General features: G+C 37.3%; 1 protein-coding gene across 1 annotated transcript in view; it reads right to left on the bottom strand.

Moving 5' to 3' along the window:
- The window catches only part of RGS22 (regulator of G protein signaling 22), a 60,981-nt gene that overhangs the window by 19,220 nt on the left and 16,373 nt on the right, over positions 1-25,388 (bottom strand). The window contains exons 5-18 of the mRNA XM_019289037.2: positions 25,013-25,098; positions 22,967-23,132; positions 22,360-22,531; positions 21,090-21,353; positions 20,725-20,974; positions 20,014-20,175; positions 18,916-19,087; positions 17,187-17,263; positions 16,565-16,670; positions 14,597-14,722; positions 12,920-13,021; positions 6,981-7,175; positions 2,241-2,333; positions 1,600-1,748 (exon numbers count right to left, since the gene is read on the bottom strand). Coding sequence (XP_019144582.1) covers positions 1,600-1,748; positions 2,241-2,333; positions 6,981-7,175; positions 12,920-13,021; positions 14,597-14,722; positions 16,565-16,670; positions 17,187-17,263; positions 18,916-19,087; positions 20,014-20,175; positions 20,725-20,974; positions 21,090-21,353; positions 22,360-22,531; positions 22,967-23,132; positions 25,013-25,098 — 2,120 coding nt within the window. The remainder of the gene's footprint in view (positions 1-1,599; positions 1,749-2,240; positions 2,334-6,980; positions 7,176-12,919; positions 13,022-14,596; positions 14,723-16,564; positions 16,671-17,186; positions 17,264-18,915; positions 19,088-20,013; positions 20,176-20,724; positions 20,975-21,089; positions 21,354-22,359; positions 22,532-22,966; positions 23,133-25,012; positions 25,099-25,388) is intronic.

Consider the following 25,388-nt stretch of genomic DNA (forward strand, 5'->3'; position numbering starts at 1 on the left):
AATTTTGTGTGCAGGTACTCAGCAGCCTTTCCTTCCTGAAACTTGGATCACTTACGATTGGACGTTATCAGAACCATAAGTTTTGATGAAAAGGCAAATTACATGTCTGTTTTTTTCTGAAATTTTCCAGACTGCATTAGTTCTAGGATCCCTTCAGATTATAGTACCATTAAGCACCTTTATTGTAGCATGCCCGCTGGACTCTAGAGTAACTAGTCTGAACCCAGCCCTAAAACACTTCAGTGAGACTTTTTCAAATATTTTTCTTCATTATGAATTTTTACAAAAAAGGAAAAAAAAGTCCAGAAGTTAAACATTTCTCTGCCTGGCTCTACCAGTTAAGATGGGACTTGTCTGTGACTAACAAAGAAGCAGGAAATACCAGACACAATTCAGCATACCTGTCCAGGACCTGTTATCTGCTGATTCCTACCATTTCCCCAGTTAGAGAGGAACTCAAGACTAGTGGTCTCCCAACTGCGATGTGTGAAGAGGGTGTGCAAGACCATTTGTAGATGGGCAGGAAGAAAATATTAAAACTTTAGTAGCACATGTATATAATCTATAAAAAATTAAATATACACATATATATGTATATATATACTAGGGTTCCACGCTCAAAAAGTTTTTACTGATGAGATGCGCAAGCAAAAATGTTTGGAGACCACTGCTCTAGACAACTAACTCAGAAGTTACCTGACTATAAGCACCTACAGCATAAGAATATCCATCTGAACTCATTATCTGCAGCCCTTTTGTAGTCACTAAGAAGAAATAACCATTTTAGGAATGATTCAGCCAAATAGGTTTTAGATGTTACCTTCAGAATTAGGTGTATTGTGTCCAGAAGTGTGTATTTCTCTCTCTGACTACAAAGGGAACAATGTGACAATAAGCAGAAGTGATGACATTGAGTCTTGGCCAGAGGAGTTCTGTGCCAGATGCCCCTTTCTGGGCACTTTTGAAAAAGCTGACCAGTATCCAATGGAAAGCTATAGCAGTGCCTGACTAGAATTAATAGCCAATATGCAAAGCATCAACTCATGGGAACCCATTAAAAGAAGGAAGTGACAGTTTAAAGACAAAAAAAAAAAAGTGTCAGCTTCTGTTTAGATCTTACTTTTAAAAACAACAGGCTCACTTTTTCAAAGACCCTGTCTAAGACTGTATCTGCTACAAGCTAGTATTTAAATCTGTTCAGCAAACACAAAACTGTGGTTGCTGTCACACTATGAGAATAACATGCCTGTTTTCTATTTGTACATTTTTATAATAACCAGCTTTAATTTTTTAAATGTACTAAGTTGAATCTGTACTAAAAAAGAGAAAATTTTACTCATTATAGGCTAATTGTTCTACTCAGGGGTTTGCCACTAATCAAAGCAGAAACTGAAAGCAAAACTGTAATACAAATATGTTTTGACAGGAGAATTTTTACCCCAAGAAAAATTCAGTTGTCTGAACAATGTGCGTGTGTATTTCATAAATATGCAAACACATTTTTAAAAAGACTAAAATCTGTCAACATTTAGATAGCCAAGATCCTCAGAAAAGATTTCTTCTGAACTTAGGTAAAATAATAATAATGAAGAAACGTACCTAGCAGAATGCTCATTAAGAAAAGCCCAGAACTGTTCTAACTTCTCTTTGTTGTGGATCAGGTCAGATAGATTAGGACCTGCCAATTCTTTGGGAACTTGATGCAAGTGCTGATCTTCTTTGAGAGCCCCAATGTCAGCAACAGTACTCTGAGGGGAGAAATTATTTTGCTTGCATAACTGTTTTTTTCACCTCTGTATTTTGCTCTAATAATTATTGCATTAGATAACCTATCTCTGTAAAATAGCTTTTTGATTGCTGAGAAAATAAATTGAGTTAAGGCTCCAGCTCCTAGTAAGCTTTACTTTTTTATTTGCTTTAAACGTATCAGTGTGTGAAGGTTCCATAATCAAATAATCCAATATATACCTGTAATTCACTTGAAATTGAGGTATTTACTCAAGAGCAGCGGCCCAAAATACATCCCACAGACTTTAGGTCTGATGTTGATGGAACTGACAGAAGACCTGTATATCTGATTAACACAGTGGCTGTCAATCAGTCCCCAAAATGAATGGTAGAAATCAGACTATTTGCTTTTCCAAACTAGCATCTGGTTAGTCTTTCATTGCTGATACTCAAAGTGTGAGCCCTCTCTGATAGAGAAAGGGTTTGTTTTTGTTAGTAGGTACTTGTCTTACCTCATCCTTCTTGGAACTACTCACTTGATGCAAAGCCTGGAGCTTTCTAAAGCACACGGAGTCCAGCTGTTGAGTTTCTTCCACCAACTCCACCTAATAAAAATAATATCTTATATCACCGCTACAGTACACATTATAGGAAGATGGAGAACTACATGGGCACTTTGCCAGTGACAGTGGATAGAAAATAATACATTTGCCAGTAATGAGACCAATGTTTAGAAAAGACAAGAAGTCACATTCTTGTGACAAACAGTTCTATCAAAAGCCCTGGTAGAACAAACTTTTCCCATCTGTGTAGGATCAGATGCAGATTTCTACAGAATACCACTAAATAACCTAACTATATCTTTACGCAAATAACTTTGAATTCAAAAAATTGCTAAATTCTATTGTGTACATAATATATCGTGTATGTATTATATTGTGTATAATGGGTCAGACGTACCTGATTGCCTATACCAGCAAATTGTATGTCAAAGTGTCACTGAGAAGCAGAAAAACAGTTCTTAAAACTAGGACCCTCAATAGGAAATGTCAAAAAGACAGAGTGCCACAGATTTGGAGAAACAGAAATTTAAGATGAGAAAGATGTTAAAATATCTAAAAAATAAAGGTGAAAGCTTTCCGACTTTCAGTCTTGTCCCCTTCCTTAAATAATTAACTGTGTGTGATTTGAATTCCAAAAGTATTGACACTTTTTAACTTATTTAGAAGCTGTATGTATGTAACTAGCGCAGTTCTTCATGTTATGTACAAACAATCAGTAACTGCAAGAGATATTTGGTGACCCTCCTGGCTGACTAAACCATTTGAATGCAGATTTTAGGATATTTAGCAAAATCAAGCCAATGCCTTATACTGATCTGCATGCCCATTACAAAGATTAGAAAGCTGTGATTATCTTATACAAGTGTTTATGTGCAGAGAGAGAAGAGAATGTTTAGATTAATAGTCATGATACTTTCATCTAAATGTGAATACCACACTAATCACTGTGTTATCTGAATGTCTTCAGGCTCAATGCAACTTTATTCCATTGTTATAAAGTACTTTGGGCTATTCTTTCCCTTAAAAGAAAACATAGTTTAAAAGCAAATTGTAAAATAATTCAGAACATTTTTCATAAAGTTTAAAGAGAAAGCAGATAGAGGCAGGATGAGAGTTAACAGTAAAAAGAAACTCTCTTAATTTCATATTTCACTTAAAGAAAAAACGTAGGTATATATACTGAACATGTCCCAAATAAACAATTTTGGACTCACCTAATTCTTGATAAAATATCTTGTTTCATTATGGGCCAAATACGTCCTGCTATAGAGTAGAACAAAGGGGAAGAGTAGAGCCAGGGACTGAACAAAATACAAAGCAGACTTTGTCTTTGTGCTTGGGAAGAAGTGTGCCTAAGTATCAGCCTGCACCTAGCACAAAGAGACTCTAGTGCCTCCTAGAACAGGTCGTTTTATGTCTCTGTATTATAACTCTTCGCAAACACATGTATTGTGCAGTCAAAAGGATTTAGCTGGTTTTTTCGTGCTCTGATTAAGATGCTTGTGTCATTAGAGCACTGAGAAGTCTGCACGTAACTACACGTGCAAAGCAACGCATCCTCTAAACTGAAAGGGCAATAGATGATCCTGTGGTTAACTCAAGGAGATGTAAACTGCTACACATATTAAGTGAAAGGAGAAGTATATCTCTTCAATTCTTACTTTGGAGGAATCTTTCCATCACTAGAAGCAGTGAAAACACAGTATTCAGAAAGCTCAAAAGCAGACTCCTTTTTATGCAAAAGCAATGTAAAAAACCCTCAGCTGTGCTGGTGACTTGACTCAGTGAGGACCAGCAATAGACCCTAGACAACTCTTATAGTATGCACAGAAAATACACAGTTACAAGAGTCTAAAACTAGTCTGATAGGAAGTAAATAAAATTTCAGGTTCATGAAAAGTAGCAATTCCAAGGTGCACTGAAGGTCATAAAGAATTATAGCTGAAATAATTTAGAAAAAGTAATTTATCTGAAAGGTTAGAAAAGATGTTGAAAAGCAAAGAAAATATTTTACAGATGTGTTTGGATTAGTATATTTCATTTTACTAAGCTTTTCAAACTTTCAAAGTTTCTAAAGGATACTATGTTATCACAGGATGAGAGGGAAAGTCCCCTTGTGAATTAATTAGAAGGTAGAAAATCAAAACCAAAGAAATAAATAACTTTCATTATGGGGTGGGGTTCCTATTGGAGTCTCACAGGGATCTGCACTGAGGTTGTTTTTTAAACATTCAGAAACTATCTGGAAAAGGAGGTGAGTGAGAAGACAACAAAGTTTGCAAAATTATTCCACAGAGCAAAAAATTAAATTGACTGTGAAAAGCTGCAGGATATCAGGACACTTCAGCATCTGCATGATAAAAGGCCAGCTGAATTCAACGATAATAAACATTAAGTCATTCCAGTGAGCTCCAAATTAGGGCTTTCCATTAGTAGTTATTACTTGGGAAGGAAATCTTGGAATCATTGCAGATGGCTATTAGCTTACATTTTGCACATCCACTCAAAGTTCACCAGGAGTCAAAAGGCAATTAGAATGAACAACTAGGAACGGAACAAAGAGCACAACAGAAAACATGGTTCTGCCACTGGATAATCCTTAGTGCATCCAGACCTTGAGTACTGCTTGCATCTCATCAAAAGAATGTAAAATAACACATACAGATGGGGGGAGAAGTGCAAAAAAGGTATGGAACTCCTCTGTAGGAGGAGAGGTCAAAGTGTCTAGGATTCTTGAGTTTCAAGGAGATCTAATTGAAGTAGGATACAATAGAAACTTGTAAAAACATAACAACATTGAGAATAGGACATTGAGATAGGATAACAATTGTTCACTTGTTCCTTATGACTTACAAAACTAGGGCACCAGGTGAAATTATCAAGGAGGGGTTTGCAAACAAATCAAGATACGCATTTTTTTCTCCTATTGCATGACTAAACCATGAAACCCACTTCTACAGTGAGGCTGAAGATGTATCACTCAAGATACAGTTTACAGAGACCCGTGGGGGAAAAAAACCTCATCAAAGACTATTGAAATCAAAAATGTGGGTAAGATCTCTGATCCTTGAACTTCCTTGGTTGCAAAGCGCTGAATATGGCTGTATGTTTCTTTTCTGTTCTTATACTCCATTCTTAAATGTTTAATACTGGCTACCACCTAACAGGCTTAGAAGACCATTCTCAACTTTGCTTTTAGGTATCTATTTATCCAGTTGTTCTTACATGCATGCATGATATAGAACGAAAAATATACTGTACTACAAAACTTCTGCAAAAGGATTTCAAAATATTTTGCAGGGGGAAATGGGGGCATGTTATTACAAGCTGACAGAAGTATCAGCAGTAAGTGAGGATATTTCCTATAAATTGGAGATGTTTCATCTAATTAGGGTCATAGCGAAGAAAAACAGGAAAAAGAACTAACTTCCTGCCCGCTAACTCCTGATTCCCCACTGTAAGTTTGTCCTTCCATATCCAAGAGAGAGATGTTAAAGACTTGAAATTAGAATCATAGAATCACAGAGTATCCTGAGTTAGACGGGACCTACAAGGATCATTGAGTCCAACTCCTGGCACAGCACCATCCCCAAGAGTCACACCATGTGCCCGAGAGCATTGTCCAAGCACTTCTTGAACTCTGTCAGGCTTGGCACTTGGCCTGGGGAGCTGTTCCAGTGCACAGACACCCTCTGGGTGAATAAACTTCTCCTAATATCCAACCTACACCTCCCCTAACACAACTTCAGGACATTCCTTTGGGTCCTGCCACTGGGCACCACAGAGAAGAGATTGGTGCCTGTAGACCACTTTGTCTCCCCTCAGTCTCTTCCTTTCCAGGCTGAACAAGTGACCTTAGGCCTTGTAGGCTTCTCCACAAAACCCTTCATCCTCTTCACAGCCCTCCTCAGGACATCTTCCAATAGCTTTACATCTTTCTCGTATTATGGCACCCAGAAGGAGTTTGACCTACAGATAGCAACTTGTAGGTAAGTTTGCAAAGAACAGAGAGCCACAGCATCCACCACTGTCATCACCATTTCTTGTTCTTATTTGTCAAAGGTACAGTCAGGATTGCAGCCATCTCCTCTGACCTCCATGAGAATGCTCAATTCAAGCTTTCAGAGCATTCTGGGATTAGAACTGAGTACACTTCTGAGCCACTTATTTAGAGCAGCATTCTAAAAAGTGTTTGGGGCAAATACATGGATCACCATATCACATTTCCTCTATGCTAAGCAGTTACTGCACTTAAATTCTAAACACCAGAAATGCCTACTATCACTGCACTGACACTCTAGAAAACCACCTTACTATGTGCTTATCATTAAAAATATATAGTGTTTGTGGGCAACCCATCATAAAAAATTACTTCTGATCAATGGTACAATTGCAGAAACATGAAACTTCCTGAGTGCAAAGAGAAGTTTTACCATAGCAAGATGCGTTCCTCCCTAATTCACAGGCCAAGAAGTCTATGAAGCACACACCTTCCTTTCAGATGAGAAGTCTGCTCTCCACAAGAAGCTCAGCCTATTTCCACATATCAGGATAGAAAGGAGTGAGTAAGTAAAACATCTTGTAATACTTCTCCCTTCCTGAGTATAAATACAACAGGGTTGCACATGAATGCTCTTGTGATTTTCTTCCCTAAAATAAGAATTTTTCATGTTGTCATCCAGATATTACCTTTCTGTAAGTGTATATGTCTGCTTCCACCATTTTCATCCATGGTTCCAGCAGAATAGTGAGGATATGTTCTTCTGCTGGGTCAAAAAGGTCCTCAAAAGCTGGGTCGGTTTTCTGATAAATCATATTTTTCTTATTCTGATGAAGTTCAATGTCCATACTGGCAGATGGAGCAATGTAAGTTGCATAAAGGAACTACAGTAAAACAGAAGAAAACTGTTTCTTAGCCATCATCCATTTCAATGGTTACAGACCCTTGAAGGAGAGAATTAATACATATTTCTAATTTCTAATTTCTAATACATATATCTAATTACAGTTACCTTATTTTTACTATTATTATTACTGTGTCCAAAACTCAGTTATTGACATAATGGATCCCCCTGCCATTTTTACTCTTACTTGTTAAAATGGTTAGACCACAAAGTAATGCTTAATGCAATTTTCACTTGGATATATTTGGCTGATACTTAGATTCAGATAACCACAATTATTACAGCAACTGCGCTCTTCATGAAGTCACACTGTTGTTTTGCAGAATATGTGCTGAGCCATCTCTTACTTCTTCTAAGAGATGTAATTTGTAAATTTGAACTTAAAATTAATGAAATATTATATGATTTCATTCTGTGAGGAGGTTCTCTTGCATAGTTTTTTGACAATGGTGAGACTCATCATAGTACAGGATCTGTGTAGGAGATACAACTGCACAACTAAGGTCTAAGCCCTTACCAAAGAAACAGTTATAATATGCTTCTTATCTGAAGCACAGAGTTTTGCCATTCAACATGTACAAGGAGCAGAAAGCTAAACCTGGAGGATATTTCCTTCTCCCTAACAGCTCATTCTTGAAGCACAGAGGAATGTTTTTATTTATTTCAATTTTTTTTCGTACAGTCCCCTACATAAAATTCTTGTCTTCTAAATGTTTCATAAGCTATGCTATGAAAACGAACATCAAAAACTCAGAGTAAAACACTTTTTTTTCCAGGAATATCTTGGAAAAGGATATTCCAGAATAGCTTTCTAAAACTTCATGATTCTGACTGCAGCTAGGAACTCAAGCAAAAAAAGATGCTGCCAAAATATATTTCATATAAATATTTTCTCTTCTTCATATTGTTAAAGTCTATATATTTCAAACATACAGTCAGGGACAAGATTAGTCGCATAAATCAGAATTTCTCTCTAGGATAGCACTGACAAGTCCATTTTCAATATTTATTATCACCCAGGTTTGACAATGAAGAATTCAGGATTCTGATAATTCTCATTTCCCTGTGTTGCTGAAGTCCAGCTGTAACTAACAGATATACAAAGCAACAGAAGAGAAGAAAATAATACATTTCATCTGTATTCAAGCAGTAATAAAACACTGGTGTGCTTAGATTTCAAGCACAAGGGGAGAATGAGTACATTAAATAACTATGTTTCTGTTTGTTTTAAATTAATGTTGATTTATTAGACTCTCTCTTTCAAACAGCAACAGTAATAGAGTATATCCCCATTACTTTGGACCTTTACAATTTGAATTTAGATTCTCCTGCTATTAGGTCATGAGGAATATAGGGCTATGATGGCTGACATCCATCCCCCAGTTAGCTCGTTATGATTACTGTATTTATTGTGTATGCAGGATTCTACACTCTTTCCACTTTCTACATTTTCACTGAAAACAAAGATGGTTTGTGCCTTCTGTGGCCCACGTTATCAGTGCAATAATGATCCGCAGGTGCAAGGTGTAAGAGAAAGAGGGCATCCATAGGAAGAGTCTTAGCCGAAAACAAGACCACATTATCCTAAATTAAACCCTTCTCAGAAAATCCCTAGGTACATTTAAATTTACCAACTTTAATTATATTTGCAGTGATTTCAAAAGTTGAAAGTTATTTTGAAGAGCCCTATCACTAGGAAAGTTTCAGTTAAATCATGTTAAATCTGATCCAAAACATTTAATGTACAAAATTAGCCAAATTAGAAGGGACAATTCCAATGATACAAAGACGTGGTCTCTTTAAAAATAGCCTTTTTAAAAAGGGGTTAACCATTTCAGTTGTTATTAGGACTACATTGCTCTACCTGTTATGACTTATAACAGAAGGGATCTGTAAATTAGTAAAAAGCTTCAAAACGAAGTCCTCAATATTTTAGCACAAATTAAAATAGTTCCTTAAATGAGTGATCATTTGAACATAGTTTTAAGAATAAAATAAAAACAAACACACCACTAGTTTCTTGGGTGGAATTCCTTTCCCCTATGATTTTGTATGAAATAGGTTAACTTGAGTATATTTGCTACTCTTCTTTAGAGCTGGCAAAAAATACCAGTCTACCAAGTCAGAAATTGCCCAGACTAAGAAGTGTTGACCAAAAGCTATTGACAATCTGCTCACACGAACAATGTTGTAATATATTGCCACATTAGGGACTGCCTTTGCAGGCTGCTCTACCTGCAGAACTCTCCCCAGTTCTGTATAATTTCACATGCAAAACCAGAACATAGTAAAGACAGGTATTTTTCTCCAGAACCAATAGTCAGGCTGGCAATACACATGAAGCAAAACTTTAGAGGTGGTTAAGCTAGCTAGAGGAACGCACTTTTCCAAACTCAAAGAACCAGACCCTTGGTGGTGTAATCATTATGGCCTCTTCCTTTGAAGGATGCACATTTACAGTGTCTGAGGAATTGGCATCTTTTTACTTGAGTTCCTGTAAGAATCCATTGCTATGGGACTTGACCAAGTAAGTAAATACATACACTTGCAGATAGGAGAGAAATTAGAAGTAGTTTTCATGCCTGTGTCCATTGCACAGAGTTGAGGTGCATCTGTAGATCTGCACAGATTCAATGGCAAGGACTGCAGGAAAACCAACTGAGAAGACATGCCAAAAAAGAGGAAAAGTGTCTGTTCACAGCCTTCAACACTGGGCAATGCAGTTTGCAAGACACGTTTTATAAAAAGCAATAATCATAGCCTTTTATACTCCCATGTCATGGAATTCTTGAGGTTTTCTCAATCTCAATGGAATATTGAAACTGTTATATTGGTCAATCTCCTAAGGGATCAACAGGAAAAATTACATTAAATGAACTTACAGGTTAACAAATTCATACAAAAATCTGAAGCATATGACATCAAGGGCATATTAAACTTTGTTGATTCATTGTTTTGTTCCTATTGAAAAACACAAGAATTTTTCTACCTGCCAGCTATAAATGCTCCTATAAATATGTGACGGATTGAACCCAAAACCTTATCTGCAAATTTGGTCAGTTTGCAAATTGGAATTACTTACAACAATTGGAATTACTTACAATTACGAACCTCATTATACAAAATGCTTAGAAAATTCAGATTAAGACTTTGGCCTCATTTATGACTTTCCAAATCAGGGGTTGCATAGGCCTTGGGTTCTGGTGTGAATTCATCCCCAGACGAGAAGGCTTTGATAAGCAACTTCAGAATGACTGGAGTGAAGCAAGAAATGCAAGAAAGATTTAAGTCCAAGTGCTTTGTACTGCTGCCCAAAGGAATGGATATTGCTCTGATCTAAACGAGGGGCTTGTGCAGCTGCTTGGCAAAATCATATGATGGAAGAATGCAATGCACTGGCTGGTGTTAAACAGAGAGGCTAAACTGCCTTAACTTCCATCATCACTTCCCACTAACATAAATCTTGTATCTGACCCTACAAGTTCACAATAATGAGGACTCCCTTTATCTAAATTGATTCTAGCATTAAAATTTTGTATTTCCCATAACTATTTTAAACTTTCTAATTCTAAATAGCTTTTTTTAAATTAAAACCCAATATTTCTTTATTGGTTTCATTTTTAAATTTTTACACTCCTGTGCTTATGTTTACAGTGAATAACCATGTGCATTCCTGGATGATTACCAGTACTTGTCATTATTCTTATCCATCAGATTTCATTCTCACTGTACTTTCTTTCCCCAGGTGAATGTATATATACCTTGGAAAGCATTTTATTACTCTATCTATTATAAAGCTGAGATAACAATGCCTAACAAATGAAACAATGAGTAGCAGATACACAGCAATCAAGGTTTGTTCTTGTTTCTAACAGGAAGCAGGCAGCACGCATATGGAATACTCTGTCTCTGTAGGTCTCTTTCTGTAATAAATAGTAAAATATATATGACAGTGTGTCATGCGAATCTGATTCGCATTCTCTTAGGAGTATTTGGAGTGGCTGTCTTCTTATGCCAAAGGTGAGTGGAGAATTTGGGAAGGCATCCCTTCCGTAAGCAGACTCTGTAGATTGGTTGCAGCTTGACTCTTTACGGTGTTCCAATGAAAACAAGTATAATTTTTCTGCAGCCTTAAAAGGAAAGCTTGAGAATGATACCAAATGTTGCAGCACATGTGTTGATTTGTTATGTTACATTTCAGCTGTTAGTTATGCTAATGGAACAGTTTCACAAATTTTGTTTTGATGTATTTATTTTAATGGCTATGTGTATGTCCTGTCTGCAATTGCCTGGTAACACTGATTGTATGATGTTCTGCTGTCACCACCAGGCCAGCGCTGGAAATAAGATCAGTAGAAAAGACCTGGGCCTTAAATTTTCAGCCATGCAACTACTGCAAAGAAGAATGTAAACTGGTGTGAAATGAAACCAAAATGAAAACAATCAGGGACCATAAGCTAAGCTTTGGCCTGCAATAAAACACATAGGAAAATGGTGGCACAGACTAGATATGATCAGCTTGCATATCTGCTGTGAGGAGGTCCCCAGCTACACATAGGCCTGGGCAGATGCAGGAGACAGATTTAAGGAGACATTCAGTTGCCCACAGCCTCAGGCTATAAAAAGAGCTGGAGGGGAAAACAACTAAATAGGGTAGCAGTTCAGTTTATCCAGTACGAGACAGGAGAGAGGGAGGAATCCATGCCCTGGCCTCTGCTTGGAGATTCTGTACAAATAACACTGATTCAGATGAGAATTCTGGACAAATACGCAAAATTCTGTCATTTGCCCAATAAAACCTCCAAGAAGGAAAAGAAGACAAATTCAAGGATGTCCAGATGCTCAGTAACATGTCATATAAAGATATTATTCTCACCAGCTCTCTACAGATATTTGTTCCAATGACATGTGAAGTAGCTTTGCTCTGTTACAGTATATATTGAAATATGCGGATAGGATATACTCCTACACACGGTTTAGAGAGGAAAATCAGACCAAAGTTTCACAAAGTGATTTTAAAAGTTCCTCAGAGTTCTTCTAATAATATCACACTGTTGCAGTTTCTTTCCCTGATGGAATCAGTCTACTCTGCCATCAGCACCACTGTGGGCTAAGTGCATGCTCAGTTATAATACTCTTTTATTGAAAATATCAGTTCCACTTAACATTAAATCAGGGTCTAAAGATCTATTTAGGGGAATGACAATCATGGTAAAGATAATAATGATGCCCTGACAATCATAAAAATTAAACAGGGCTGACAAAGATCAATTTTCATTACTGAGGGCATTATCTGAGGTCTGTACTATGAGATCTGCAATTCTAACCCCCACAAGAGATGGAAGGAAAGGTACAGGATAATTAGAGGGTTTAGAAAAAATACTATCTCTGATGTTAACACTAAGCAGACAGTTTCCAAGTATGACGCAGTGTAGCAAAGGGGAGTTTAGGTAAACTGAATATAATAGATAAAACTGGGAACAGGCTGCAGAGCCTGGAAATCAAACTATGCACGTTTAACGTTTGAATCAAGAAATTCCATGGAAACAATCCAAAGAGCTTCTTTCATTGTCCACAACACAGATTTACTTTAGTGTGGGTTGTCAAGATTTGGAAACTTTTCTATTTTCTATCTTCTTTTCAGTCTTTACACTGAACAACTGCATTTGTGAAGGGAATGAACATATGTATTTTTGAAGGAAAAACACATTATTTACAACTTACTTGAGCTTGCTTGCATATTTGAAAATGTTGAAGGGTTTCTTGGTAAAAAAGCTGATGATAAGCCTGTAGGTCGAACCAAAAGTACACACTGTTCTTCCACAACTAGAGATGAAAAATATTGTAAGTTATTGCTACCCAAATATCACAACTTTTTATAAAGCTGACTTTCCAATGCAAGTAATTATTTAGCTCCTTGGAGTCATCATAAATCAAGCTCAATTTAAGAGGGATTTAATCTTCTGTTGCATACTGGCAGAAGGACAACATATTTAATAGCATTGTCACAGTGATACTCTATCTTTTATTGTATCCTTTATGCATAATTGGCCATTAAAATCGTTAACATTATAGTTAACATTTGAAGAGTAACCACATTTCAGTGGCATAAAGCCAGGGCTAAAGAAGAGATGCTGATAATGGACATGCAAAGTTTGTGCCACAATAAAATAGCATTTTGCAGCAATAACCAAAACAATTAAATACCGTGTACTTGACATATGCTACTGGGACTATCATTACATTTTTATTACATGCATTTCTGAGACCCAGAGTCTTGGCCTCATCTCATAAATTCAAACAAACAGCAAAAGGTCTTTCAGAAGAAGTCTAGATCTTTCCCCAAGTCCTCTGTTTTAATCATGTGTTTATGGGGTTCAGACCCTAAAAATACCCTGAAATCCCCATCACTAACCAATAAAGAATGCATTCTGAAAAGGTAGGGGTAAGGAACTTTGTTCCACAAACCGTAGCCTTCCGGACCTGGAACATGAGTGAAATAGGCCTCACAGCTGAAGAGAAAACTTTAAGGAAATCATTTTGAAAGGAGTCTGGCACCTGGAAAGGCTAGAGACACGTGGGTGGTTGCCTATCTCCAATGAAAAAATAAGTTTATTTAGATTTCTATCTATACACATTTAACATTTTAGCTGAAGGTATTCAGCTTTAGAAACACTGGATCTTGCCTTCTAGAAGCCAGAGGCATTTCTAGCTACTGCTGCTGGATTCTGGGTTGTACTAGTGATGAAACAGATGTCCATCTTGATTGCATTCAAATCTCCCCTAAAGACTCAATTTTTCTGCAAAGCCACTAAGCACTAACTCAATATTCATAACTTGTTCCAATCCAATCCTCAATTTACACCCAGCAATGAATGATAGACCTGCTGACTACATAGAAGAAATAGTGTTATGTTTCTCAGAAATCCAAGGAGATTCATGGAAGCATAAGAACGTTTTTAAAATATTGGAGATTTTGGACATCACTAACCCAAAAAGTAAGAAGAAATCAGATTATTATGAGTAATAGCACAGCAGATTTTCCATTTTTTTAGAAAATGGTTTTTGCGGGTTAAGACCTCATTTTTTTCTGCCAAGTTAAAGGTTAGTTTTTAAAAATTATTAGTCTTTTTTTTTTATCCCTGATGGTACAATAAGAATTCCAATAGGTTTGAGACAGTAAGAATCTGACAGCTTGGTTAAGACCTGTCATTAGTTTGCATATATACATGAACAGTTTATTGTTGTTGAGGGATTGGAGTCTCACAAGTAATAATTCATCCAGTCATCAATCTTTCTTTCTCCATTTCTTTTTTTTTTTTTTCAGTCTGGCTGCCCTCTATAACTTGGCATTCAGTCAATTGTGGACTAAATTATCACAGAGTAGGAAAATATTCATACCTTATTCCCTGACTTCTCACAGAATTTTGTGAAGTAGTAGCCTGCTCTGCTCTCCAAATAAAGAGACTGCAGCATGCTTTCAATTCCTGATCCCCCAAAGACAACACTGCCAGCAGCACTTTCCCCCTGGACAAATAAAACATAGTTATACAGCAAGGAATAACAGGCTTTCATTATTTTCAAATGTCTACATTGCAATGGAAGGCCATGAAGTGTGTTCAATTAGTATCTTCATCCCAAGGAAGTAGCCTCCATTTTCTACTACGTATGCAATTGACCATTTTCCCACTAAATATTCACATCCAATGGAATAAATCTGATGACTGAAGACATGCAGAGTAGCTAAGTGATCACAGCATCCCTTAGGTGGTTCCTCAATATTAAAACAAAAAGACAAACCTGGCCTTAATTCTGTCATTAAGTCTTTAGCTCTGGGGAATTCCAGTGATACTCAACAACATCAGTTAGTTGTCAAGAGTCTCAGCTCAGGCTACTGTGTTTTGAATTAAGAGAAGTTAAGAGGTGGTTATTTGGTCAAGATTCAAAGCATTTAACTATCATGGAACAAAAGATACATCTTCTGGAGTTACACCACTGACATGAGCAACAAAATCATGAGCAATTCAGGGAGCCAGAAATCCATGCTTGTTACCATGGCTAGCTCCTAAAGCACGTGAGGAAGAATACACCCATTTTGTCAATGCTCACAGAGAAGCCAGAAGAGGCTTCTGTAAGTAGTAAATTAACTTCTGGTGATCACAAGAGAGAAATTATGGCTGACTTGCTGTCTCTGATAGTAGAAGTGGAAGCAGATGAGTGTGATGGCTGGCGATCGGCTTCTTTCCAAATAGTAACAGGGATGGAGAAGGGCCGGAGGAAGCCCTTTTTGAAGCAGAGTAGGAAGATCTCCCTCCCCAGTATGAAGTTAAACTATGAATCCCTGCATTCCTCTTTGCATCATATTTGTAATGGCAAATTGTGGGGTCTTTACTGTAGGTACCAGTCTAACCACTGTAAATTTATGGTATTTTCCTCCATCAGTAAGAGGAAAACTGCGTATGATGATGTATAAAAACTAATACTTCATAGTGTGAAGTTCTGCTGAATATACATTCCCAACTGCAAATGTCCCCTAATTGCAAAGACTAACATTTTTTTCTGTCAAAAATAACAAAGTGAAATGATTGCAGTGAAGTAATAAACAAAGCGTGATTTTGAAGTACAAAACAAACAAGCATGTACTCAACTGCTCAGCAAACCCTGTGCATGTGAGTGGGCTCAGATTCTTTAACTTTTTTTCTTTTAGTTGTAAGCCTGTGGGTATCAATACCTCCATGAAACAGCAGGCTGTTTTGAGACCATTCCACAAATGAGAAAGGTTTTGGATAAATTTTAGATTGCCAGATGTTGACATCTCAGATGTTTGATTTGTCAGCATTTTAGCAGTTGTTGAGAAAAGGCTCATCTGTGAAGCCTGTCTCTCCTGAGGTCTGCTCCACTGAAGACCTGCTTAGCAGGCAATAATTCAATAAAGAAAAAAATGAAGTACACAAGCAATAAAGAGGGATTGTACAAATGAAACATTTTCCTCTTATGAATGTTATGATTTTAATGACTTTCTAAGGCAGATTCAGTTTTCACTGTAAGTCTAGTATAATTCCCTAGGCAATGACTCCACTGAAGCATTTATCCAGAGAGTTTTCCCTAATAGCCTACTGAACACATGGTCACTATGGAGAAGATCAACACTTTCTAGTGAAAATAAACATCTGTGTGTGCCATGATTTCCTGTCAAATAGGTGACAGATACAACAGAGAAAATGCAGACATTCTAATTATACCTCTGCATAAAGATTTGACATTGATAAAATGAAACCAATTTCCCCATATTATTGACTACTTCATACTGCAGAATAAAATGTTTTAACCCACGATTCAAGACAACTAGTATTTTCAAGCAGTACTCACATGGAGCAGCTCAGCATAGGTGTACTTTCTATGACCCTGGTATTTTGAGTCTTTGGTCCCATCCAGAGCTAAGCTATGAATCATGTCTGTGCCCACTGATGTTGGCCTGGATCACAAACAAAAAAATTTTAATACCTATTTAAGAAAAATCTAGGGCTGCTTATAGAACGAAAAAATAAGAAGGGGCAGAAAAGTGGTGTAATGACATAGTGAATAGTAGAGGAAAAAGTACATGGAGCTCAAACTTATAATGAAAAAAAAATGTAGAGGAATACCTTTTACATACAGCCCTGTGGAAATCACTGGCATAGCAAGACTTTGAGGGTTAGCATTTCAGACAGGTTTAAAGAATATGAATGTATAGAATATCGACTATTATGTAAGACAAAACACTTGTATTTGGGGAAATAAACCCCTTTGTGTTGTGGCATAAACAAGGGAGAAACGAATCAGCTAGGAAGGAATTCTCCATGCAAACAATCTGTACCATAACTGTGCTTCACTAAGCAGATAATTGTATTAAAGAAAAGTATTCATGAAAACAGTAGAATCAAAAATACTTTCATAAATATTTGAGGTATATTGGTGTGCAGAAAGATACACAAGGGACTTTAGTACTTACCACATTCTATTGCTAGAAATATCATCCCTTTGGAGAATCTGAGTTCCTGTGAGAGTAGGTGGTAATCTTGATGAACTCTTCAAAGAGAAATTTGGTTTAGCTAGTTTTAATAGTTGTTGGTGAGTTAGTTCTACTTTTCTAAAAGACATTACAGAAAAATAAGGCAATTCTGATTATTTTTCCACCTTTTTGTTTTCTTAATGTGCTCTCATTAACTGCTCAAAAACAGTCAAGGGTTTTCAGGACTATTCTTCCTTGTCAATCACAATATGTAAAATGGCAAGCTGCAAAAATCTCTGAATATTTTTCAAGATTTTTCAGCATATCTTAATAACCACTACATCTTAAAAAATACATTTTTAACAGGTGGAAATATGTTACAAGTACATTGTACAGAACTACAGAGGATGTCAGGTGAAGAGGATGTGAATGTTTTGTGAAACTTTAGGAAGATTATTTTACATCAGCTCACTGTAAGATAGATACAATCACTCAGACTGGGAGAGAAAGGGGTCATTCTGCCACACCATCACTGACTATTTTGACAAAATCATGCTATGACTTTTTGGAGATGCCAATTGCATTAAGAGTGCCCTCAGAAATTCACCCAGAGCTGCTGCCCTTTCTAAGCTCTTGCAAGCACAGTGTAGCTGGAAGATTCAAAAGTGCAAATTTCTTCTGGGGAAAAAAAATAAGAGCAAGAAATGGGCCATCAGCTGACTCTGTGATGTTCATGGTACCAGGTCATAATTTTTGTCAAATTCAACAGGGGCTGGAAAACCTGCATGTTTCTGTCTGCCTGATTTACAGCTAGTCCTGGGTCATTAGCACACCTTGTGAACTGGTCACTGTAAGACACAGGCGCTTCTTGCTCCCATTCCTGCCATGATCAACAGGAACCTGGCTTCTGAACCCAGCTTCTTCTAAACAGGAAATCTCTCCCACTGTTTTCTTCCATTGCCTCCATGAATTAGATTTCAAAGGAAGTAACTGTAGCCCCAAACTATCCAACTTAAAGTAACAGAAGTGTGTGCTGACAAATCTGTGGCATAGCCTATACAGTTCTTGATAAGGGAACCACAGTTTTAATCCACATTCTCCAAGTACCATGTTTCCTGAGGCTGAACACTATATTGCTGAAAACCTATAGCTTTTATTGCAGTTACCGCTCACATTCAGGCTTTCAAGAAGGAAAAGAGCCAAAACTGAACTGGCCACCTGCAACCTACAAACTGTGAAAAGGTCTGTTGAGTGTCTCATGGTCCTCTGCAGAAAGCAAACACCATGGGTAGCTGATTGAAGGGCTGTAGTGATAGAAAATGAGCAGAATTCTGCTTTTTTTACAGACATGAAGAATAGATCTAGGTTAACTGCAGTGAAGTTGTAAGAATTACTCTGGATTAAAACAAGGCTGAGTGGCAGAAGCCGCATTGCTAGAGACTTAATTTTGCAGTTCTGAGAACTTCCAGCTAAAATATCTATCCAAAGGACTTAGCTAATAGCCAGGGTGTAACTAAGATAATTTGACTCAATTTATAGCAACTTGTTGCATGAAGTAGAATGAAATTTTATTGCATTTTTATACATAACCATCTTCAATATACCAGCTGGCTAAATCTTGATTTCCTAAAAAACCAAGTACCTTATTCTTGTTCCATTGAATTCAAGGAGTTTTGTCATTATTTTTGATGGGACAAAGCTTTGTTTTCAATGTTGTGATACTACTTACCTGAAGAAGGGAAGGTGGTGTGCCAGACTTTTGGGTCAGTGGTAGCAATGATACTATTTGTGGGAAAGGATCAATGTCCACTCTTGGTCTTTCTTGACATGTGTGCCAGAACTTCAGTTTTGCACTGGCAGCATCTACTGCTGTTGAATGAGTGACACAAAATCTGGGACCCCTAGGGAGAAAAACCTAGTAAGTAGAACTTTCCAAAATAATGAAACACTGGGCTATTTGGCTTCTTTTTTTTTTTTTCCCAGCAATGTTGTTTAGTGTACCAAGATATGGTGCTATATGCACCTAGAATTAAAAATCAGTTCACATCAAAGATATGTTTAGATATTGTGTGCTTCCAAATCTAAAACTAAACTACATGTTAAGCAAACTTAGGTTGCAAATTCTGCACCATTACACAGTTGCCTTTCTATCAGTCTGCAGGAAGGTATGCCACATCCATCCTGCAGCAAAGCATAGGAAAGGATTGCAGGCCACAGGCCAGAGACCCCAAGTCATGTGAGAATCCACAGCAAAGTTCACAACTGCAGGTATTTGTTTATGCCTGCAATTTGTTGAACCTCCTTGAGGAGGAGAGGACACCTTCAAAATTTAACCCATATTTTGGAAATAGGTTAGATTTTATATCCTCACTTAAGCTGTTAATACATAAAAGTCATTTTATATGACAGGCATTGAACAGTACAGTCTCAGGGTCAAATCCCACAAAGACATACACACAGAGCATCCTCAGAACTTGGGAAGAGCAGTATGGGAAACAGGTTAGGACAGAATTAATCTCCTGTGCCTGGAGGGGTTTTCCTATCCTGAAGACTAAAGTTTAGTTAAATACTATCCAAGGCAGAGAATCACAAAGCAGCTCAGGTGCTCTGGTAGAAAAACAACAAGGGCTCATTAAGGCAGATCTATCCGGCTTCTCAGCAGATTGCAGTGTAGTTTAGGCTCAACTAAAAATTCATGTACCAGTACTTAAAATGACATTGCTTTTAATAATTGAAATGGGATAAGTGACATGAAATAATAGGCTTATCAAAGAAAATGGGGATTTATTAAACAATAGAATTTTATTTTACATCCATTTTTTCATACCAGTAAAGAAGTAGCGGTTTCACTACTTCAGGCTGAATCCGTCTTAAATGCATTATATTCCACTGATCTCCATGCAGTAGTTCAAGTCTGAGTAACACTTCTGAACTGAGGAAATAGTCTCCACTGCTCAGCAGGTACAGTTTTTTCATCTTACTGAGTTGCCTGCAGTCAACAAAAATAGTCACATAAGCATGCATCAAATGCTGTACAGAACCAACTACAGTTCATCCTACTGCTTAAACTGTTGCCATGCAACATGTTTTTAGTTGCAAGTGGCAGAAACCAAAATAACTTTTCCACAAACTAGAGACAGGTTGTGTATAAGACAAAATGTACAGTGCTGTAGAACAGACTGTCTGAATCCAGCAGGATCTTTCATTAAAGCAGTTTGCCATACTGATGTCCTACTTGTGAATTTAATTTTTTTTATTCTTTATTTTCTTTCTGTTGCCATCTGTTTTCCAAATCTCTTTCTAACACAGCCTTAATAATATGATGACACTGATTTCATGTAAGCTTTGCAAACATGACTCTGCAAAAAGAGTTTTATCAGCTTCAGCAGAGTCATCCCAAACCTTGTCAGGACACACATTTAATTGTGTCTGTTTATTCAGACATTACAATTTATTCTGAAATCTCAAAACCTACATTGATCTATCCAGGTTACAAGTATTAAAGCAATGGGAGTAACTGTTAAATAACGGGAAGTACCTTTGTTGCCTTGTAGCATTCTTAAGAGCCTTTAGTCTTTCAATATCCATCCAGAGCCACCAGTATCTCTCCCCAAGTGTTCCTTTAATGAACTTCTTGAATCTTTCAAACTCATGTCTGTTGCCAGTGTCATAAGTCCCGTGACTAATACACCAGGCAGCCCTGCTGTCTGGCCCACCACTTTCAGAACTTGAACTTAAGCTTACTTGTTCAGGATCTTGTTTTCTTACGTCTTCCTTGGAGTCCAAAGCTGTAAGTGGAGAAGAACTCTGGTTAAAGAATGACTCTGCAGTACCATGAGAAAATTCATTATTTGCTAACTTGTGTGTAAACACTTCAGGCTGTTCTGTGGAACTTTACGTTACTTTCAATGTCAGCAGCTGGCTGGTGGGTCAGTTCTGAAATGGGTTCCTTCATGGCAATTTGAGCAGATGCTGGTATGAATTTTTCTGGTGCCTGAAAAGTTGTGCTTCCCTGTTCATTTTCTTCTTTTGCTGCACTGTCCCACTTCGGGTTTAGATAAACTCTTAACTGTGTGTGGGAAGCAGGTTCAGCAATGGCCACAGAATAGCCCTCCTCAGCCTCTCTGGATCTCTCACAGGTAACATCGGCTTTTGCAGATGCTGTCCCTGAAGGGGAAAGGAAACTCTTGTTTGTGGCATTTCTTAGACAGGTAACCTGCTTCTTTGTCTAACTACTTAGACATTCATTTCAACTTCCTCTGAAAATAAGACATGTCTAACTAGTGCTGGCCACTGTCACAGACACTCAGATTAGGAACATGGCATAGAGATCCCCTGCTCTGCACTTACATAATTTCCTAATTACATATGGCAAAATGTGTTGATATTAACATAAAAATCAGTGTGATTTAAAATATCTTTTATTAATTCTAACCTACTTCAAATGTTTTCACTTGACAAAGAAAAATTATAGCTTCTCAACACAGGTCTGTGAAATGGAAACATGGAGAATCATTTCACAAAACCTGAGACAATTAGGGAGGGAGATACATCTCTGAGAATGGAGAGAGAGAAAGCTACTAACATATGAGCTGAGGGTTGTCTTCACCTTGCTACTGTGTAAAAAGCAGAAGCAAGGCTGTGCAATCAGGTATATGTCCATATGTGCATCTGTATTTTCTCTCCCAGACCTTTGAAACCTGATGAACAATTTCAAATAAATTTGAGGATAGATAGGATTCCAAATGATTACATTTTACAAGACTCATACAAATTGGCAGGCAAAAGACCTTTAAGTGCCCAACACAAATATCCTAAGAAGATGGCTGAAACACGTCATACACTATCAAATACCCAAAGAATCCAGACAAGAAAGTCTTTCAAAACATATGAATGCCTCTCCTCCCAAAAAACCCAAACATCTCAACTGAAACTTACCGATTTCTATGAGACAGAAACGTGTAAGAGAAGAAGCTACTACTATCATGAAATTACTTGGCTACTAGCTCAAACTTTCACTTAATGTTGTAGCTATGGCCTGTTTGAAGCCTCAGATACCATGTGATACTCAGAAGGTAACAAGTGGAGTTAGCAATAATTCCTTAGAAAGCCGTTTCTTTCCACCTAGTCTGAGCTGTGTCATAAACCACAGGGTTGAACCCTTGTTACTTACCCAGATGGGTACCTTTTTCAGGTAATGATTCGTCTCTTTTATGCTGCCCAGGCAAATGCTGAGTATCTTGAATTGTACTGGAAGCTACAGGATGCATAGATGAATCTGTAGTTTTCATAGAATCATCTTGTTTTGCTAATGTAAACCAATCCTTTACCTGAGAAACTGTAGCCTATGAAAAGAAGTTTCATAGAACAACTAAAATTTTTCTGTTTATTGCAGTATTTCTGAGAGCTACAGCTTACTGTCCATAGGAATTTTGTGCAGTCTGTTTGTGTAGATTTCTGTAAGGATTGTTCCCAGTGCAGAGAGCTGTATGACAGTAGCTGAGCATGCTTGTATCAGCTGAGCTTCTGTTTAGGTTACATACAACTCATCGACCTTCTTCTATAGCACAAAAAACTTTGAATATAAAAGCTATTTAGAGAATCAGAAAATGGTTTCGGTTGAATGGGACCTTGAAGATCATCTATTTCCAACCCCCCTGCACTAGACTAGGTTATTCAAGAGTCAGTTGTCCCATTAGGTTGTGACCTCAGTTACAAAAATTCTACACAATTCATTCAATCTATCTTGATGTTACACCCGCTAAACATGTTTATTTTACCTCGCCAAGTGATACATAGAACTTCTTCATAGTCAATGAAGAGTCATCCTCCTCAGGAGGGGGAGAAATTGGGCGTTGCTTCCATATCCAGGGAGAGTAGTCACTATCTATAACGAAATTAATGCCACTCTTGCTCCATTCTACCTGTGATATCAATTTAGCTAGTCTAAAAATAAATGTTGAGACAAGAAAATAATTAATTTTAGCTTTTAATCAGAGAAAACAGTTGATTTGTCCACAGAATTGGCAATTTAAAAAAATTGTCTATCTAAAAAAAATTGCTACAGAGAACTTCATAATCTGCTTTTTTCATAGAATAATGGAATTATAGAATATCCTGATTTGGAAGGGACCCACAAGGTTCACAGAGTCCAGCTATGTATTATTTCAGCCTTCACCTGCTGTCACATATGTAAATGCCAGTACTGCCACTGCACAGCTCACCAGCTTTACAGATAGTGCCCTACTTTGCATTACCAAGCTTTACCAGTAAAAATTACTTCTTTCAGGATGATTTTGCATATATCTCTGCAGTCCCAAGCCCTGCCAAGAATCCCTTGAACATTTTGTTCACTAAAATTGAACTATTCTCCCAGACTGCAGAAACCCTGTATCACTACCAGATACTACAGCTCTGGTACCCGACATAAGCAATCTTCAGCAGTAATGCCACAGCACTGATCACACTGATCGAACTTGCAGATGGTAACAAGACAGCTGGCACTCTCATGTCCAGCAGGCTGCTCTGTGAGGATTTCATAGTACTGAACAGTTCTCCAATGCTACTTTGTGTTAGCGTGAACCTCACAAAGTTCAGGAAAGGAAATCTTAGAACCACATGATGACAGTGAGGATGTTCTGGCCTCAAGAACTGGTCAGAACTTAGCTAAGTTAGAAAGAAGTACAAGCCAACCAAGTCACATGTGAAGGGAAGATGAAGCCTACACTTGAGCCTACAACCAAGCGAGTGCTCAGTTTTATTTGTGCCCACTATTGGACATAAATAGGATTTAATTCTAGAGCTAGGGTGTCTTGGTCTTGAAACACAAGTTTCCCTTTTAGCATCTGAACTTATCTTGATTCTGATTCAGGAAAGCATCTTGAACTCCTGAAGTCAACTGAAATTAGGTACATGCTTGAAGTTGGTTTTATGCAATTGTCTTGGTAACTCTGCTTGATCAAATCGTTTGTTACAGCAGACAATCAAACTTATTGTTTCATGAGGCCCAGATATGTTAAAGCAGGCTGTTAATAAAGGTATAATTCAGCACTCTCACAGTTTGCACACTTTTCCCCCTTGAACTTAAGTGCAGTCTCCAGGTTATTGAAAATAAAAAAACATTTTTAATTTTTTAACTGTAGAAGTCTATATGCCAGTAACCACTCTGCCATTACAATCAGTAAACATGAGTTTTGTGAACCGTACTGCCAGGCTGCCTCTCTTTTTGGGCCCCTAAAACATGCTACAATCATCTGCATCTAGACACAGCCTTTAGGGATGGAGAGGTAGGTCCTTCCAACAAAGCACACTAGATCTCCTGAACATCTGCTGAAAGGACATCTGGAAAAACACTGCAAGTTTGTAACAGTAAGTCATCCAGCTATGCCATGGCATCCCACAGGGAACTTTGCTAAAGGAACTCTGACAGTGGGCCCAATGACACAAAATTAATAATGGAAATAAAAAAGACTTGCTGGTTTTTTCCAAATTCATTTCATGGATTTGGAAAACTTCTACTTATATGGCTTACATACTGATTAGCAAAAGATGCATTGCTACCATGATATCTCTGAGGAACAGAGATTTAGAAAACAGTAAATCCCATTCTTGCTCTCTGTAATGGTGTAGTATAGGATGTTATTCATGGTCAAGGAATGATGAGTGAAAAAAGTCACTGGCTTTATTCAGGTCACTAAAATTTTACAATAAAGAAAACAGAACAAAAGATGGTCAAAACCACTTTAAGAATACTACCAAGGTGAATTAAACAAAAGACGAAAACATACACATTTAAAACTGAAAGAAAACATAAAAGATGGCAATACCTGTATTCAAAGTAACAGTCACTTTCTAGAAATGCTGGAAGCCTTTCTTTCTTAATCCACTGAATTGCTTGCTCTTGATTGAGTTGCTATTAAAAAAGAAATGCCAAAGATTTGCAGTATTCTTGAGTTTCTTGGCTTATTTGCCACGTAACAGATTCTCTACATCCCCCTTCTACAGAAACATTGTCTCAGGAAAACAAATGTAGAGTGAACATCACCTTTGTGCTGGAACAATTACTTTCCTATTAAAAGCTAAAAAGGTATAAATCTGATTTCACCTATTAGAGTACAACTTTTGTAACAAATCATGAGTGTTTTTTCTTCAGAAATAATGTGTGTAAGAATCATTCTTTTACTGTACAATTTCAAATGCACA

Source organism: Corvus cornix, chromosome 2 (assembly GCF_000738735.6).
Source record: "Corvus cornix cornix isolate S_Up_H32 chromosome 2, ASM73873v5, whole genome shotgun sequence".
NCBI lineage: Eukaryota > Metazoa > Chordata > Aves > Passeriformes > Corvidae > Corvus > Corvus cornix.